Genomic DNA, 14,631 nt, shown 5'->3' with positions numbered 1-14,631 from the left:
TATGTCCGTACAAACAGGGAGGGTATAATCGGGAATTCACCGTTGCGTTATTATGCCGCCGCACAACACCACCACCAACCCCATAAATTAGAATATATTTATTCCGAATTATTCGATGCCAATAACGCGGCGATTTTTTCCCGCGTAGTTGAGATACACGCGCTTCGTACGTGGCCCACTTACATAAATAAGGCTTTTACATACAACCCCTCTGACCTTACTTTATTTTCATTATTTCCAATAAATAATATATATTTAATGGGTTCTTAAAATAGAATAAATACTCTTAAATAAAAAAATGTTATTTTCAACCATTTTTTTCAATTATATATTTGGTCGGCGATAGAAGAATAAATGTATTATTACTTTTTTAAATTATTAATTTACTCCTAAAATTAAATGTATTTCCAATAAATAAGATATATTTAATGTTATTGTATTCTTGTTTTTTTAATATATATTTCCTATTTATCCTTAATTCGATTCGAATATTGTTTACCGTATAAATTGATTTTGATTTTTTTTTTAAATTTTAAATTATTTCCTTCAATGTTTATCCGGAAATAAATAAAAAAATAAATAGCCAGCTTTGGCAAACAGTTATTTTCCTTTTATCCATTACTATAATATTGTAATTGTTTTGGAAAGTAGGGTATATTTATTAAAATATTAATAATTTATATTTTTTTAATAAGAAAAATATAAATAATTTTATTCTCATTTCCAATATATATTAAAAAAAAAACACATTTTTAACCTCTTTTCTTGTGTATTCAACTATTTTGGTCGGACAAGATGCCTTTTTATAAATAAAAAATAAAAAATAAAAAAAAGTCAACAGAAAAATGGTCAAAAGTCAAAGTTATTTAAATATTTAGGATTTATGAGAGTATTGAAATACATTAATTATTCTTGCAATTTTTTTAATTTTTAAAAAGGAATTAATATTACCAAATACCTTAATAATTTAAATAAATATTTCTAATCTCAACCAATAAAATTGGATAATTTTTAAAAATCAAAATTAAATGGTTCTATAAATCACATAAAAAAAATATGAATGTTGAAATTTAACGGATAAAATTTAAAAATATTATTTTAATTATTTTAATAAACATTTGAATATTTTTTATGAAAAAGATTAAATTATAAATTTGGTTTATATGATTTTTAGAAAATATATGATTTTAAATATTTAAATTAATATTTAGTAGAGAAAAAATTTATAATTAAAGAAATATTTATTTATTGATCGCCTAAGAAAAGAACACGAGGGCACGCGTTCCAAACCAAACGAAAACCCAATTGCAGCGAAACGGAGAAGGAAGCCAGCTGGGCCTATAAATACGAATTAATCACCGTTGTTCTTCCACCTCTAACCATAGCTTTTATCTCTCCTCCATTTTTATGGCCTTCCCCTGGGACGTCTTCTAATTTTTCAATCATCTCCTCTATCTCTCGCACAGAGAGATCCGCTTCTCTGTTTCGATTCCTATTGCGATCGTTGCAGAGATTTCGATTCCTTCGACGTCTCCATGGGGAAGTTCATCGATGTTCTTGACGCTAGCGTCAGGATTGTTGCCAGATTTCATTCGCATTGCCCTCAAACTGGCCGGATGTACTACCATCCGCCGGCTAACTCCGATGATGGCCATCATTCTGACAACCAGGAGGAGCTTCGCCTCGGGGACGGCGCTCGCAGCGGTGATGTGTCGTCTAATCAGATCGTTCGTTGTGATGCCGAGGCCGCGGTCGCGGCCGCCGTTCTCGGCGGCGATGTGTCGTCTCATCAGGTTATTCGTTGTGGTGCCGAGGCCGCCGTTGTCGGCGGCCGCGTTGAGAGTAATGAGTTTATTCTTTACTCTGTCTGATTGCGATTGAAATAGAGAAGTTCTGGAATGTTCTTGAGATTTCTCTCAAATCATGAAAAAAAAAAAATCGAAAAGTAGTTTTCGATTTGATTTTCCCTTTTTGTTTTGATGATGATATTTTATTCGTTAAGAGATGCGGACCGATCGTATCCTGATTGTTTTAACAATGATCATTATTGAAACTGATGCTTTACAAATATACCGATTTCTGGTTATGAGTTCATGTTCTTGAGCTTTTTTTTCTTCATTCTCTACCAGGAAAGTACGCGAGAAAATTGTGAGAATTTTTTTCGTCTCGTTTGATAATGTGAAAAAGAAGAGAAAAGAATCTGAAACAAATTAGACTTGCATTAAAAGCTCCTAATTATAGTAATTTAATCTGACATTTATGGATTTCTGTTTCCACCCGTGACCTCCAAGAAAAGTTTACTTACCATTCTCATCCTCGTTCTCTGTCTTTATTTCATTTTCGCCATTCTAATTTTGAAATTTCCAATTCCCTACCTATAGTTTTATGTGATTACTTGGCATATAAGGTAAGGAATTAATTAAAGAAGATAAGTTTGAGTGTCATCTTCGTTAGAGGAACACAACTCTCCATATGGTATGATATTGTCCACTTTGATCTTAACTTTGCTTTGGAAACACGACTCTCCACAATGGTATGATATTGTCTACTTTGAGAGTATTTTTTGTTTATAAACCCATGATCATCATCCAACACCTCCTTTCTAGAGTCCTTTGTTCGACATTTGAGGATTTACCAATCTAATGGCACGAGTAAGTTTAGGGTATGACTCTAATACCATGTTAGACAAACACGACTCTCCACAATGGTATGATATTGTCCACTTTGAGCATAAGCTCTCGTGGCTTTGCTTTGGGCTTCCCTAAACTCTCATGGCTTTGATTGGGCTTCCCCAAAAGGCTTCATACCCATGAGTATTATTTGTTTATAAATCCATAATTATTTTCTAAATTAATTGATATGAGATTTTCATCATTCAACATCCATCACATCATTGAAGCCCAGCGTCTTTGTCGAATCCTGCTAGTGGTCGAAGCACAGCCTCTCTCGCTAAGCTCAATTTGTATTTTGTAATAATTATAAATTATAAATTAAAGTTAGTAAAATTCCGCGCACATATTTGTAAGATTAAATTTTAAATTGCACTGGTTTGGATTGAATTTTGTGTCTAATAAATTTTTAAATTTAAAAAACATTTGACTAAATAATTTTGAATAAATCAAAAACTTAATTTTCCTTGAATTGTGTGACGTAGGAATGGAATTTCCGTCTTCTAGATGTTCTATGCCCACTTTTCATTGTAAAGGGTATTTTTTTAGAGTATAAAATATTACACAATTTTAAATTTAAATTGTTTAAAAAATAATTTCTATTAATTTAGAATTTAGATTTTTTTTCTTTTTTTATTTTATTAAACTTTGAAAACTAATTTAGATTTAGACTAAAAAGTGAAATATTTTGAGGGATGGATTAAAAGAAAAAAAAAATTATATATATATATATATATATATATATATATATATATATATATTTTTATTTATTTATTTATTTTTTTTTTCTCTTTTTGTTTTAGTCCCAAAAATGTATTTAGACCATGGTTAACTTAACCATGGTCAGCAACCGCGTCACCGTCGGCTCAAGTTGGCCAATCACCCGCCACCGATTTTGTACGCAATAAACCATATTCTTCTTTAATTTCTCCGTCGCTTTTTCTCGACGACATTGGGTATCGAATTCCGTTGAAAAGCTTCGTCGTCAACGGGCAGCCGGCGTATTGACGGTCTTTTCCGATTCAGTAGGTTTTCGATTCGTGAGGATTCTCTAAGTTTCTGACCACTATTTTCTGGCTTGAATTACGATTTCATACAAATGCATGAATAAGTTAATATTCTTCTCTAGTTTCTTGAGATTTCTTCTGTCGATTCTTCATTTACGTCCATTTCCTTCAGTTCCGATTCTGTTTTTTTAAACGATCCAGGTAGTGTGAACTTTGATGTCTTTTGTCTCTCTGCTATGTTTTTCCTTCGTTCTGAATTCCTCCAACTCTCCTCTTCTGTGCTTTAGTCTGAATCTAAACTAGTATGGAGCTTATTAGTTCTCTTGTCATGTCGTGATTCGATTTTTTTTTTTTTTTTTTTTTTTTTCCCCCTTTCCTTCCGATTTTGGATCTCGGATTACGATTTTCTTCTGTTTTGTACTATTAAACGATAGAAACGGACTATTCGACGAAATTGGAGTCAGAAACACGCTTTGAATCATCCGCTGTGCGAGTTTAGCAACATTTCTGTTCATTTTAGTTGTGGTTAGGTGGTAAATTGGCGTGGTTCTCGAATCAAAACGCATTACCCCCTTCATTCCTATGATAAATTTGAGGTATCGATTTGGTTGCTGGAGGGACGACTATCGAGAATCTCCATAGATTAATTAATTTGTTTACTTTTCTCAGATTTTCTTTCACAAGATGATATTAATATATGTATCCTTCAAAGGGCAAGATTAATTACTGAAGTTATACAATGAGTCTTAATGTGCTGATTTAGAAGTTTAAGCATGGTCCCTTTCTTTTCATGGAGTGGAGTTACGGATTATTCAGGACAAAAAACCATTGGTTTCAGGTTTTAATTGCTTATTTCATCATCGCCTTTTTTGTTGCCAGATAATATGGTAAATCTATATATATATATTTCTTTTTATCCCCCCTCCTTTGTATTTCTAATTGGTTGAAAGTAAAATAAGTTCACTCAGACTAGTTAAATAAACTGTATTTCACTTTATTTGAAATTAATGTCAAATCTATCTGAAATCTATTGACTTCTGGTATTGGAATGCAGCAGAACAATTTCGAGTTGTGTTGTTGGATGAGAAAGGTTGCTTAAGATTTGAGACTAAATGACTGAGATGGATTCTGACAATGACTTCACATTTTGTCAGGCAAGTATAATTTTTATGCTATAAAATTAGGTTATAAGTTTTCAATTCAATGACATGTTTCCTTTTTTTCTATCAATTCGCCTTCTACAGTTGTCATAATGTTTGACATCCAACCTAAGTTATATTACTGTTACTGTTATATGAATATATTAGTAGGTGGGTTTACCTGAAAAAGATGATAAAGAGGCAAAGGATCTTGCATATGACATAGGTGATATTACATTGAGGGATGAATTGACAAATGGCGCCGTCAGTAGGACGAATGTCATTTGGGATGATAATTTGTCAAATGATATCACTTCCAGAAAGCAGGCAACAGTGGGTTCCTTGCATTTCAATGTTACTGATATGTCGTCTTCAAAACAATCAAGCACACAGTCAACAGAAAAGGTGCCAAAAGATGCTGAGAAAGTTGCGAAGGTTTCAGGAAAACAAGGGACTGCTGGGCGTAGGCCTGCAACTCGAACAAAGGTTCCTTTTGAAAGGGGGTATAGCCAAATGGATTGGCTTAAGCTTACTCGAACCCATCCTGATCTTGCAGGTACTTGTGGTGTTATGAAACTCTTAGAATTTGATCTAAAAATCTAAATCATCCATGACATGATTAAGACACCTTATTCCGTATAATGTTGAAATGGTATCTTGTGAAAGGGCCTTGCCTATGTAGCAACTGTTTCATTCTTCTTATTACAAAAGACACTTTTGTATCTTAATTTGGTTAAAAGATACTTTTGGTCCTTGAACTTTTATGAAGGTAACTATTTTTATCCCTAAATTTTAATTTGTAACTGCATTTTCAAATTGGTAATAGTTTAACCATTGAACTTTAGTATGTAACGATTTAGTTCTTGTACTTTCAAATTTGGTACAATTTAATCCCTATAGTAAAAAATTCTATCAAAATTAAGTTTATGTAATCACTTAGTCTTTTAGTTTATAGACACACTTAGTTTCTAGTGAGTCTATCCATCTATATATATTACAAATCCCATTAAATCCTAACAAATTTTAACATAGGATTCAATTTCTAGGAAATTGGCGGTACAAAGGCTGACTAGTAGAAACTAAAGTTCACGGGACTGAAAGTGTTTTCTTAAACCTTAATCTTATGACCTTGGCACATATGTTGATGCTTGTTTGGGCTATTAGAGGATACAAATCGTTTGCAACTAGTTGCTTCTTGGCATGTTCAGGGTTCAGAAAAGCTTCTAAAGATCTATAGTATCCAAATTATGAACTTCACGGAGGATCCACTTGTCATTTCCGTTTGTGTTTGTAACAATATTAATATGATAGTTATTATTTGTGTTGCAAAATAGGACAATTTTATTGTTTTCAACATTACTGGTAATTTAATGTTATAAATTCTTATCCCGAGAAATTAATGCAACTGATTTTCAACATTTGTTTTATAATTGTGAATTAGGATTGAAAGGCCAGTCAAATAAAAGGCTTATCCCTATGAGCGAAGTTAAAGAACATCAGACCGAGGGCTCGATGTGGACTGTTCTGAAAGGTCGTGTGTACAACTTATCTCCTTACATGAAGTTTCACCCTGGAGGTATGGGCATCCACAATTTTTCTATATTTAATTTTTTCAGTGAATTTGTTATCCATCTGGTTGTAGTCAGTGTGTCTCTGAGGACCCTAGAGTTGGTAAAGTAGCATGACTAGATTTGTAATGCATGTTATGGTGTCTTCTGTGAAGGATGATTATTCTCCTTTATTCATGACCTAAGTTACTCATAAATACTAGCTTCTAGTCCTACTTATATGTTACTGGTCTACTCTCATGCATAACTTCTAGTTATTATTTGGGTTGAGATTCTTGCAATGCATGTTTTAACTGATGCTGAGACGCATTAGATTACATCATAGCCATTTTCTTTTGGGTAGACTTGAAGTATTTGACCTCTTGACAAACTTCTTTATCAGGTGCTGATATACTCATGAAAGCAGTGGGAAAAGATTGTACATCTTTATTCAGTATCCTTGGAATTTGGTTTAGTTTTTTTTTTGGTTGAAAAGTATCACTTCTTCCTCTATGGAATTTTACTGTTGCCACCTACACCTAGTTCATTTTCCATGCAATTTCAATTGGCTTATTGAATGAACCCTGAATTGGTGTCAAAAAGTTGTCCTTAAACAACCTTCAGATAAATACCATGCATGGGTGAATGCTGAATTTTTGTTGGAGAAGTGTTTGGTTGGCACTTTGGATAATAGTCATTGACAGTTTTATGGCATGTAGCCTTGACCATGTCTAGATGGTGTGTTGCATTGCACAAGTAGTCAAAGATTTGGTATCAGAATGTGTTGGGAACGAACTTACTTGAAGGTTCGAAGGTTCCGAGCAACGATAGTATGCACACTTGAATTTGATTTTGAATTAACTTCTAAGATATATTACCTATTCTTAAGCATAGAAAGTTAGGTATTTTCTGGATATTGCAGGGCACAAACCAAATAAAAATCTTGACGGACAATGTTTATATCTATATATTGTGACTATCCAAGATTCTGTTGTGCACCAGGACCAACTTTAGTCTAAAATATTTGGTTATCTTGATCTTGAAGTTCATTAGACTTTGATATTCTGGATTGGTAAACACTATACACTATGAGATCTTGAGTCTTTTTCTCAACCTTTTGAGTTATTTCCAACCATATTGGTTGAAGATAAAAGGGGCGACACAATGTTTGATTTTGGAAAAAAACTTGAGCCTCCAGTTGTGGTATAGATCTCATAAGTTGTCAATTAGCCATTAATAGTGCCATGAAAGATCGACTTCATCTTAGTTTGATGTTGTCAATTAGCCCTTAATGGATCCCATGAAAGATAGGCTTCGTCTTAGTTTTGAAGTTACCAAAGATGTATTATATATATGATTAGGGTTTTTAGCCCAAATTCTTCTCTTCTTCTCCATTGTCTCATGGCTCGATCCTTTCGTGTTGACCCAAATTCGTACTATATTGGACGTTTTCCTGCTAGTTTCACCTCTGATTTCCCTTGTAATTTGGAGTGTCCTCTTGATCTAATTTTATCTATAACATTGTGTATACGAACCACAACCACACTCTTCTCAGCACCAACTACTTTGTTTTGAACACTTTTTAATTTTTAATTTCCAATCATTCCAATGTTTATGTAAGGAGTTTGTTCCATGACTCCTTTTGTCTATTATTATTACAATTTATCTCACTAAACTTCAGACATACGAGTTCTTTTCTTGTTGATTCAAAAAGCAGTGAGTTCTAAACAGCACTAAGCCTTTTACATTAGCAATTTGCCTTCACATTGCTACAAGATTTCCTAGCCAACTTTCTTCACACCTCCAACCATTTCCTTTTTCGAAAGTACCCAAACACTTGCCACAAACACCTATTATCACTACAGATTTATCTCGAATAACTCTTCATACATTTTAAAAACGAAATTTTAGGGGTTAAAAAAACATTTTTAAGCACTTGAAATTTCATTCCAAACTAACCCTTCAACTCATGTTCACCATATTCGCCTTTGATGTTGAAAGGAAATGCTTCGAAGACTTTCAGTTGCACGATGAACTTTCAAAGGTTGTAAGATCAAATGAACTTCAATTGCACTTTCTTCTCCAATAATATTTATAGCAATTTCTATCATATTCATAGTCATTGCTTGTCACAATCCATATCCATTCGGGGTAAATATATTATTCGAAACGACGAAAAAGGAAAGATAATTGAAGTTGGTTTTCTTTGACCAAAACAGGCTTCTCTTCTTTTTATGAAGATAAAATGGTTCTGTTACAATAATTGAAGCCACTGCATGATCGGGAAGTCTACGCAACTAATGCATATGTGTGCGTGCTGTTTCTTTTCCTGTGCTTATAGTCGTCGGCATGGACAAGTTATCACCAAATTTCTACAACTCACCAATGAAGAAGTGGTTATAACCCCACAGCCTTCCTAATGAAAACACTGATAATATATAAAGCACTGAGCTAACAATTTGGACGTAAAGTGACAATAACAATACAATAAAATTTCAGACCTCTTGATCCTCATTGTCGGAAGACGACGTTGCAGCAAAATGTTGACGCTTCGGGCCGGGTGCTCGGGTACCTGTTACAAGAGACTTCATGCACATCTGCTTCAAAGTGTTTGTGAGAAATATAAGAAGTTTTCAACCTGATAAGAGGTGGTAGTCCAAAAGTTCATCTTCAGCTTAGAACAGACAGCCCAACCAAGAACACAATGCTTTGAGATAAATTTTGGATGAAAACCCGATTGAAAATTTTCTCGGATTTCTTTCATAGATGGAACTGTTTATACATGAACAAATGCTGTTGAAGTCGCTGTACAGACTTAAGTTAGCAGTCCAAAATAGAGGGAGGGGCAAAAACTTAGAAGGTAAAACCTAAAAGAACTAATACGCCAGATTGAAGATATATAAACCTATAAATTTGGCTTGCTTGCTTCGAGTTCGAACGACCGAGACCAGAAGGAGATCACCCTGGAATGTTCCGCTTTGTAGCTTCCATTTTCAAAAGAAGATCTTTAATATCTGCTTCCATCCTTACCTTCAAGCTCGAGTATTCTCGATGAGCTCTTTCTAAAGCCTGGAGTTCCCCGATTTTCTGCTTACGCACGTCCTCGGCTTCAGTCAAACGCAACTTGGCAATTCTACTTGTGTATTCTTCATCTATTTTTTTGTTTTTTGCAATAGCAATGCGCTTTAAACCTTCTGCTTCTCTTCTAGCATCGTCAGCTCGAGCTTGAAACATTTTGGCCTCTGCATGTTTTATTCTAACAATACTGTCCAATTCATCAAACAGAGGCTCCCTGTGAGAATTTATCTGCAATTCTGGCTCCATTACCCGTTTGTCGCTCCGTTCGAAATTCAAACTAGGAAGAGTAATGGCTGCTCTTTCCATTTGGGGAACTTTTTCGGGATATACGGATTTCAACCATGGCGCTTCCAGACATGACCCTGAAACTCCGTTGTTGCTTTTTGATGGATCCTTCCCGGACGGTAGCGGTGTCTTGCCGAGCTTGGAAGAATCAGCAGCATCTGTAGCCACATATCACAAAAAGGTAGAAATTAGCAACAACATTCCCATTCACACCAACAGCACTACTAGACACTCTAATTCAAATCTCAACAAGTCATAGCTAAATGAACTTGTCAACTATCACAAGACATTCCTGAAAAAGAGCTGTTTCACAATGAAAACCAACAGCCAGGCTGCTAAAAAAGAAAACAAGAAAAAACGTTGGATGCACAAAAGTCATATAGTAGTCAAATCTAGTCCGGATTTGGAATCCGGATTCGGCACCTAATGGCCCCAACATTCCCCTACATCTCTCGTGACATGGTCACATTACTTACTCCTCGCTTTTAAGAGTGGAAACTATCTCTGTAGACCAATACGAGTCCTTCCAACATGCTTTATCTTCACTCACATGCATCCATGCATCCTAGAAAAATTCTCATGTCACCCAACATAGAATTGCTTAAAGCAAAACAAGTTTAATTATACAGTTCTTATGATTGAGTCACCAACAAGGAAGATGCACCTTGTTGGTGTAGGTAGTGACTTTCAATTTTTCAAGTCTTTCTTAGTCATCTTATCTTCAAGATTGCTCTCTAGGAATGGGGTCCCGATTTATTCATGCACCCATCATTTATTCGGGTCACATGCCCACTAGCTTCCTTCCTGGTTCGTCCCCAAACCCCATCTTACTAGAAAAGGTGCCACATTGATACCATTTATGTATAACAACCCATACCTAGGATTGGAAATCCAGATTTGGCTAGACATGCTCACATTACTTACTCCTCGCTTCTAAGAGTGAAGACTATTCCCACATACCAACATGGGTCATTTCAGCATACTTTGTCCTCATTCACATGCATCCTAGGAAAAAATTTAGGAGATCACCCAACATATAATTGCTCCAAACAAAGCACGCTTAACTATGAAGTTCCTACAATTGAGCCATTGTAAAGAAAGGTACACCTTGTTGGTATAGGTAATGACTTTCAATTCTTTAAAGCCTTTTTAGTTATCTTATCTTCAAGATCGCTCTAATTCGGATGTGGTCTCGGTTCATTCATGTATCCCTCATTTACCCAGGTGTCACATTAGCTAAGAGACCATCTTTGGCAAACAAAATAAAGGAATGATAAATTCTGATGCTACCAACCAACCAACCAAGAATTCTACAGAATAAGACTATATCATTTTCAATTGCAAGGCAATAAAAGAAGCCATAACATGTAAAGCGTAAACTTAGCTTACCAGAAATGAAAGTCATAATATGAGCGTACACCTCTGGAAGATTTGACTTATTGGCCAATCTTGCCAGCATACGGCCAGCAAGTTCATGAAGTTGTTTCCCTCTCACGTCCTTGCTAGCACAAAAAATTCTTCTAACATATTCAAGTTCCCTAGAGAGAGGTTCAGCCGCCCAATCTTTTGCAAAATTTTGAAAAACCTCTTTCACAAACCCAAACATCTCTGAAGGGTGATCACAGGCAACACAATGAAACTGCATTTCAGTTGCTCCTCGGTCTCCCGTAGCACTCGGACCGTTTCTAATATAAGATTCGCGCAAGGCACAATCCACATGGCACCAGTGAAGACAAACATCACACCCAACCCAACTACATGTATTAGACGCCATATCAAATTTTGAACAAACAAGACACATACAAGCACTGCAAAATCCATTTTTTGGACCACAAACTTTACAATCACACTCATCCACAGGCAAAAGATTCCTGCATGACATATTTCGGCATCTTAAGTTTAGAAATATCTCAGCTAAGTCGGTCGATCCAACGGAACTTACTTCCTTAAGGAAATCTGGTAGACCAGTTTTTAGGCCAACCAAGATTTCCAGCTGTACTCGATGGCATTTAAGTAGCATATCGATAGTTATGTCCGATCTGTTTTGCAGTGCTTTCTGAATTGCACATAATTGACCACGTTTTTCGGCATTGGACATGATCCCGAAGATACTTGCTTTCAGAAATGCTCTGAACTGATCTGACATCTCAGTAAATTTCTTGGACATTTCATTCACAGGTTCAGTAATTAGTCTGGCCACTAATGTGTCTGTAAAATCTGCACCTCCTGTCGGAAGCTTTTCCTGTTCCTTCAAACTACTAGTTCTATATAAACTACCACTGCTAGTCTCTAGCACAATCCTCCTCTTCTCCAAATTATTAGTTAATCCACCATCGTGAGATCCTATTCTCAGTGCAGGCGATTTAACATCATCATTGGGCTTAGAATTTCCCATCAACTGTTTATGAAAGCTTAATTGCCTATCCAGCCCACTCACATTTTTTGAGCTTTCTTCCTCACATGAATGAGGACCCAGAATGGGTTGAAGGCAGCCATTGCCATTCATCAAAATTCTTTGATATAAGGGAAGTTCCTTCGACTTAGTCTCGTTCTGTGACTGTCCCACCCAAGCTCCTTGAGAAGCCTGATCAATGCCCTGAAATATCGGGCGACTTCCAACGGATTGTTCAAAGTTGTCCATTGAGTTCTGATTCAAAGAACAGCTTGGGTTGTGAAAGAAAGAGTGAGACCCTGAGAATGACATTGATGGGGCGAACCCATCTGAATTAGTGCAAAAAGTGTTGCTTAGGGACTGTACACTTCTCCCACGACTAGGGGAACTCGGCGCTGGAATCGAATCGCCAGTGGCACCAATAGGTAACAAAACATTTGGTAGGCTAAGAGAAAGATCAAGAGGCTCGAGCATAAGCTTTTCGTCCCTTCGCTTACTATCACCAGATTCATCCACTTTCTCTTGTTTCCTCACGGGAGATCTTGTAAACAACTCAAACCCCCTAGTACTTGGCCCTTCCATATCATTGTCCCTACAAATTTCAGCAGCTCCATGTTCTCTATCTGTCCAAGCTCCATCTTCTGCAGAATATGCTGCATGGGAGGTTGAAGGACTAACAGCCACGCTTTTGCCTTTATCTCTAAAATTTTGAGTCAGTGCGTTGGTAGCTTTTGTTGTCTCTCCATCTGACATTTCTTTTTCTACCTCTTTATCTGATACATCAAAGTTCCTGGTCTTCACTTCTTGATCGATGCCCTTGCTTTCCTTGCACTCTTCATCCAACTGAACTGAAGATTCTAACGAGTTCTTGTCATCCATCCCATTACCTTGTTCTCTTTCACCAACCGAACTGTCTCCCAATTTGTTGCCTTCGTCAGCCACAACATCACGTTCATCCTTGGTAGAATTCTCCAAATCAATCGATACATCCCGACTTTCTGATAAACCAGCGTCATCACTGCAAGCTTCTCTCTCTTTAGCCACATCCATGCTCTTATCCAACAACTCAGCCTCTACTACAACACTACCTTTCTGAACTTGGTCTAGATTCTCACTTTCAACCTCCCTCTGACCATTATCAGACTTCAAATGTTTTTCTTCTACCAATTTATCTTCACTCTTAGGAAACGATTCAGCTTCACATCCAGTTTCAGATTTGGGGTCTGGTTCGGGTTCAAGATTTGGTTCAGGTTCAGATGCAAGTGCAGTTTCAACCTCAGGGTCAGGTTCTAATTCTCCTTCCTCCATTTCACTGTTATTCCCACTATCGACCTGCAAGTCCTCCCCCTTTTTCACCTCAATACTCTTTGACTGCTCGCTCTCTGAATCCTTCGACCTTGTCGGTGACTTGGACTTAGATTCTTGGGCTCTCACACCCCTTGAAGCCAAGCTAGGAGAGGTTCTTAGTTTCGATTGCTCACTACTTGAATCTTTCGACAGAGATGGCGATTTCACATCTCTCAATCCCTTGGGAGAATTCCTCCCACTCCCTCTCTCGTCCAATCCTCCAACACCACCACCTCTGCTCCTTGTTCCCTCATCAACATCTTTATTCCAACTTCCAAATCGCCGCCATGAAGATACACTGCCTTCTCTCCTTGACCTGTCCCGCTCCGATCGAAATCCTTTAGGGCACACCCTGCGCGACCCAGAGTAGCTTTCTGACCTATGAAGACCAATACGATCCCCTCCACCGCCACCTCCAGTACTACTGGCATAACCCCTACTCTCTCCGCTTTCTCGAAATCGATCAAACCCTTTTCGCCGATCAACCCCCTCAAAATCATGATCTGATCGCTTACGCGCCAGCCTCGACCCTTCCCGATCCTCATCCACCGATCGATCCCGATAATATCTACCAGACGAAGATGACAGATTCTTCCGAATAGCCTCGGATTTATGGTAAAACACTCGATGAGAAGACGAGGTCCGACTCAACACAGGATCCTTACCTGGATTTTTCTCGACGTACGAATCAAGATCGTCGCAAGACTTCAACCTCTTCATCACGAAATAAACGAACTACGAAATCAAACAAACAGCAACAACAAACTGGAAAAAGGATATCGGGCTACAAAATTCTAAACCTCCGCCGATAACCCATATCGAAATTCACGAAAATACCCCGAGAGCTAGGGCTTCAAAGAACCCTAGCTTTGAAACACAAGCGGCGGTATAAGAAAAGAGAGACGATGAAGAGAAGGAAAATAGAATCATAGAATCGGTCACCGGAAAAGGAAGGAGAAATGGAAGGCGGCTGCGGGTGGGGGAGATTGACCGGCGACGGCGAGGAAGGGGGATTTGAGAAGGGACAAAATGGGAATTCAGGAAAAAGGAGAATTCATCATCGGGTTTACAAGCTCAGTCCAAGTAGTCAACGCAGTATAAAAGCAAGAGAGACAGAGTTTGTTACGCAAAGTGCTCAAATTTTGCAGTTTTTATATTTATTTATTT

General features: G+C 36.9%; 2 protein-coding genes across 4 annotated transcripts; one reads left to right on the top strand and one right to left on the bottom strand.

Annotated features, from left to right (window-relative positions):
• The first annotated feature begins 3,561 nt into the window (after positions 1–3,561).
• LOC111779163 (cytochrome b5 domain-containing protein RLF-like) lies at positions 3,562–7,399 on the top strand. Of its 2 annotated transcripts, none has more exons than XM_023659238.1 (6): positions 3,562–3,694; positions 4,734–4,830; positions 4,987–5,371; positions 6,257–6,391; positions 6,766–6,816; positions 6,987–7,399. In XM_023659238.1, the coding sequence occupies exons 2-6, from the start codon at positions 4,789–4,791 to the stop codon at positions 7,061–7,063; spliced, it is 690 nt and encodes a 229-aa protein (XP_023515006.1). In that variant the 5' UTR covers positions 3,562–3,694; positions 4,734–4,788; the 3' UTR covers positions 7,064–7,399. The 2 variants fall into 2 exon arrangements, with proteins under 2 accessions (XP_023515006.1, XP_023515005.1); XM_023659237.1 differs by having other exon boundaries at positions 3,567–3,694; positions 4,731–4,830.
• A 1,650-nt stretch (positions 7,400–9,049) lies between these two features.
• On the bottom strand, positions 9,050–14,581 carry LOC111778369 (protein OBERON 4-like). 2 transcript variants are annotated; one of them, XR_002812537.1, is made up of 3 exons: positions 11,115–14,581; positions 9,268–9,883; positions 9,050–9,134 (listed from the first exon to the last, which is right to left on the bottom strand). XR_002812537.1 is itself a non-coding variant. In XM_023658152.1 (2 exons), exons 1-2 carry the CDS (start codon positions 14,182–14,184, stop codon positions 9,321–9,323), a joined length of 3,633 nt encoding a protein of 1,210 aa, XP_023513920.1. In that variant the 5' UTR covers positions 14,185–14,581; the 3' UTR covers positions 9,071–9,320. The 2 variants fall into 2 exon arrangements, 1 of the variants encoding a protein (XP_023513920.1); XM_023658152.1 differs by having other exon boundaries at positions 9,071–9,883.
• Between the last annotated feature and the right edge of the window lie 50 nt (positions 14,582–14,631).

The sequence above is a fragment of the Cucurbita pepo genome, chromosome LG17 (genome assembly GCF_002806865.2).
Source record: "Cucurbita pepo subsp. pepo cultivar mu-cu-16 chromosome LG17, ASM280686v2, whole genome shotgun sequence".
NCBI lineage: Eukaryota > Viridiplantae > Streptophyta > Magnoliopsida > Cucurbitales > Cucurbitaceae > Cucurbita > Cucurbita pepo.
Note: the sequence above shows the minus strand (reverse complement) of the source record. Positions and strands in the feature narration are given on the sequence as shown.

Bases quoted from the DNA above. Each gene is read 5' to 3' on its own strand.
- LOC111779163 (XM_023659238.1), top strand. From the start codon at position 4,789: ATGACTGAGATGGATTCTGACAATGACTTCACATTTTGTCAG. The intron at 6,392-6,765 runs GTATGGGCATCC...CTTCTTTATCAG, and splicing joins CATGAAGTTTCACCCTGGAG to GTGCTGATATACTCATGAAA. The intron at 6,817-6,986 runs GTATCCTTGGAA...AACAACCTTCAG, and splicing joins AGATTGTACATCTTTATTCA to ATAAATACCATGCATGGGTG.
- LOC111778369 (XM_023658152.1), bottom strand. From the start codon at position 14,184: ATGAAGAGGTTGAAGTCTTGCGACGATCTTGATTCGTACGTCGAGAAA. The intron at 9,884-11,114 runs GTAAGCTAAGTT...ATGTGGCTACAG, and splicing joins TATTATGACTTTCATTTCTG to ATGCTGCTGATTCTTCCAAG.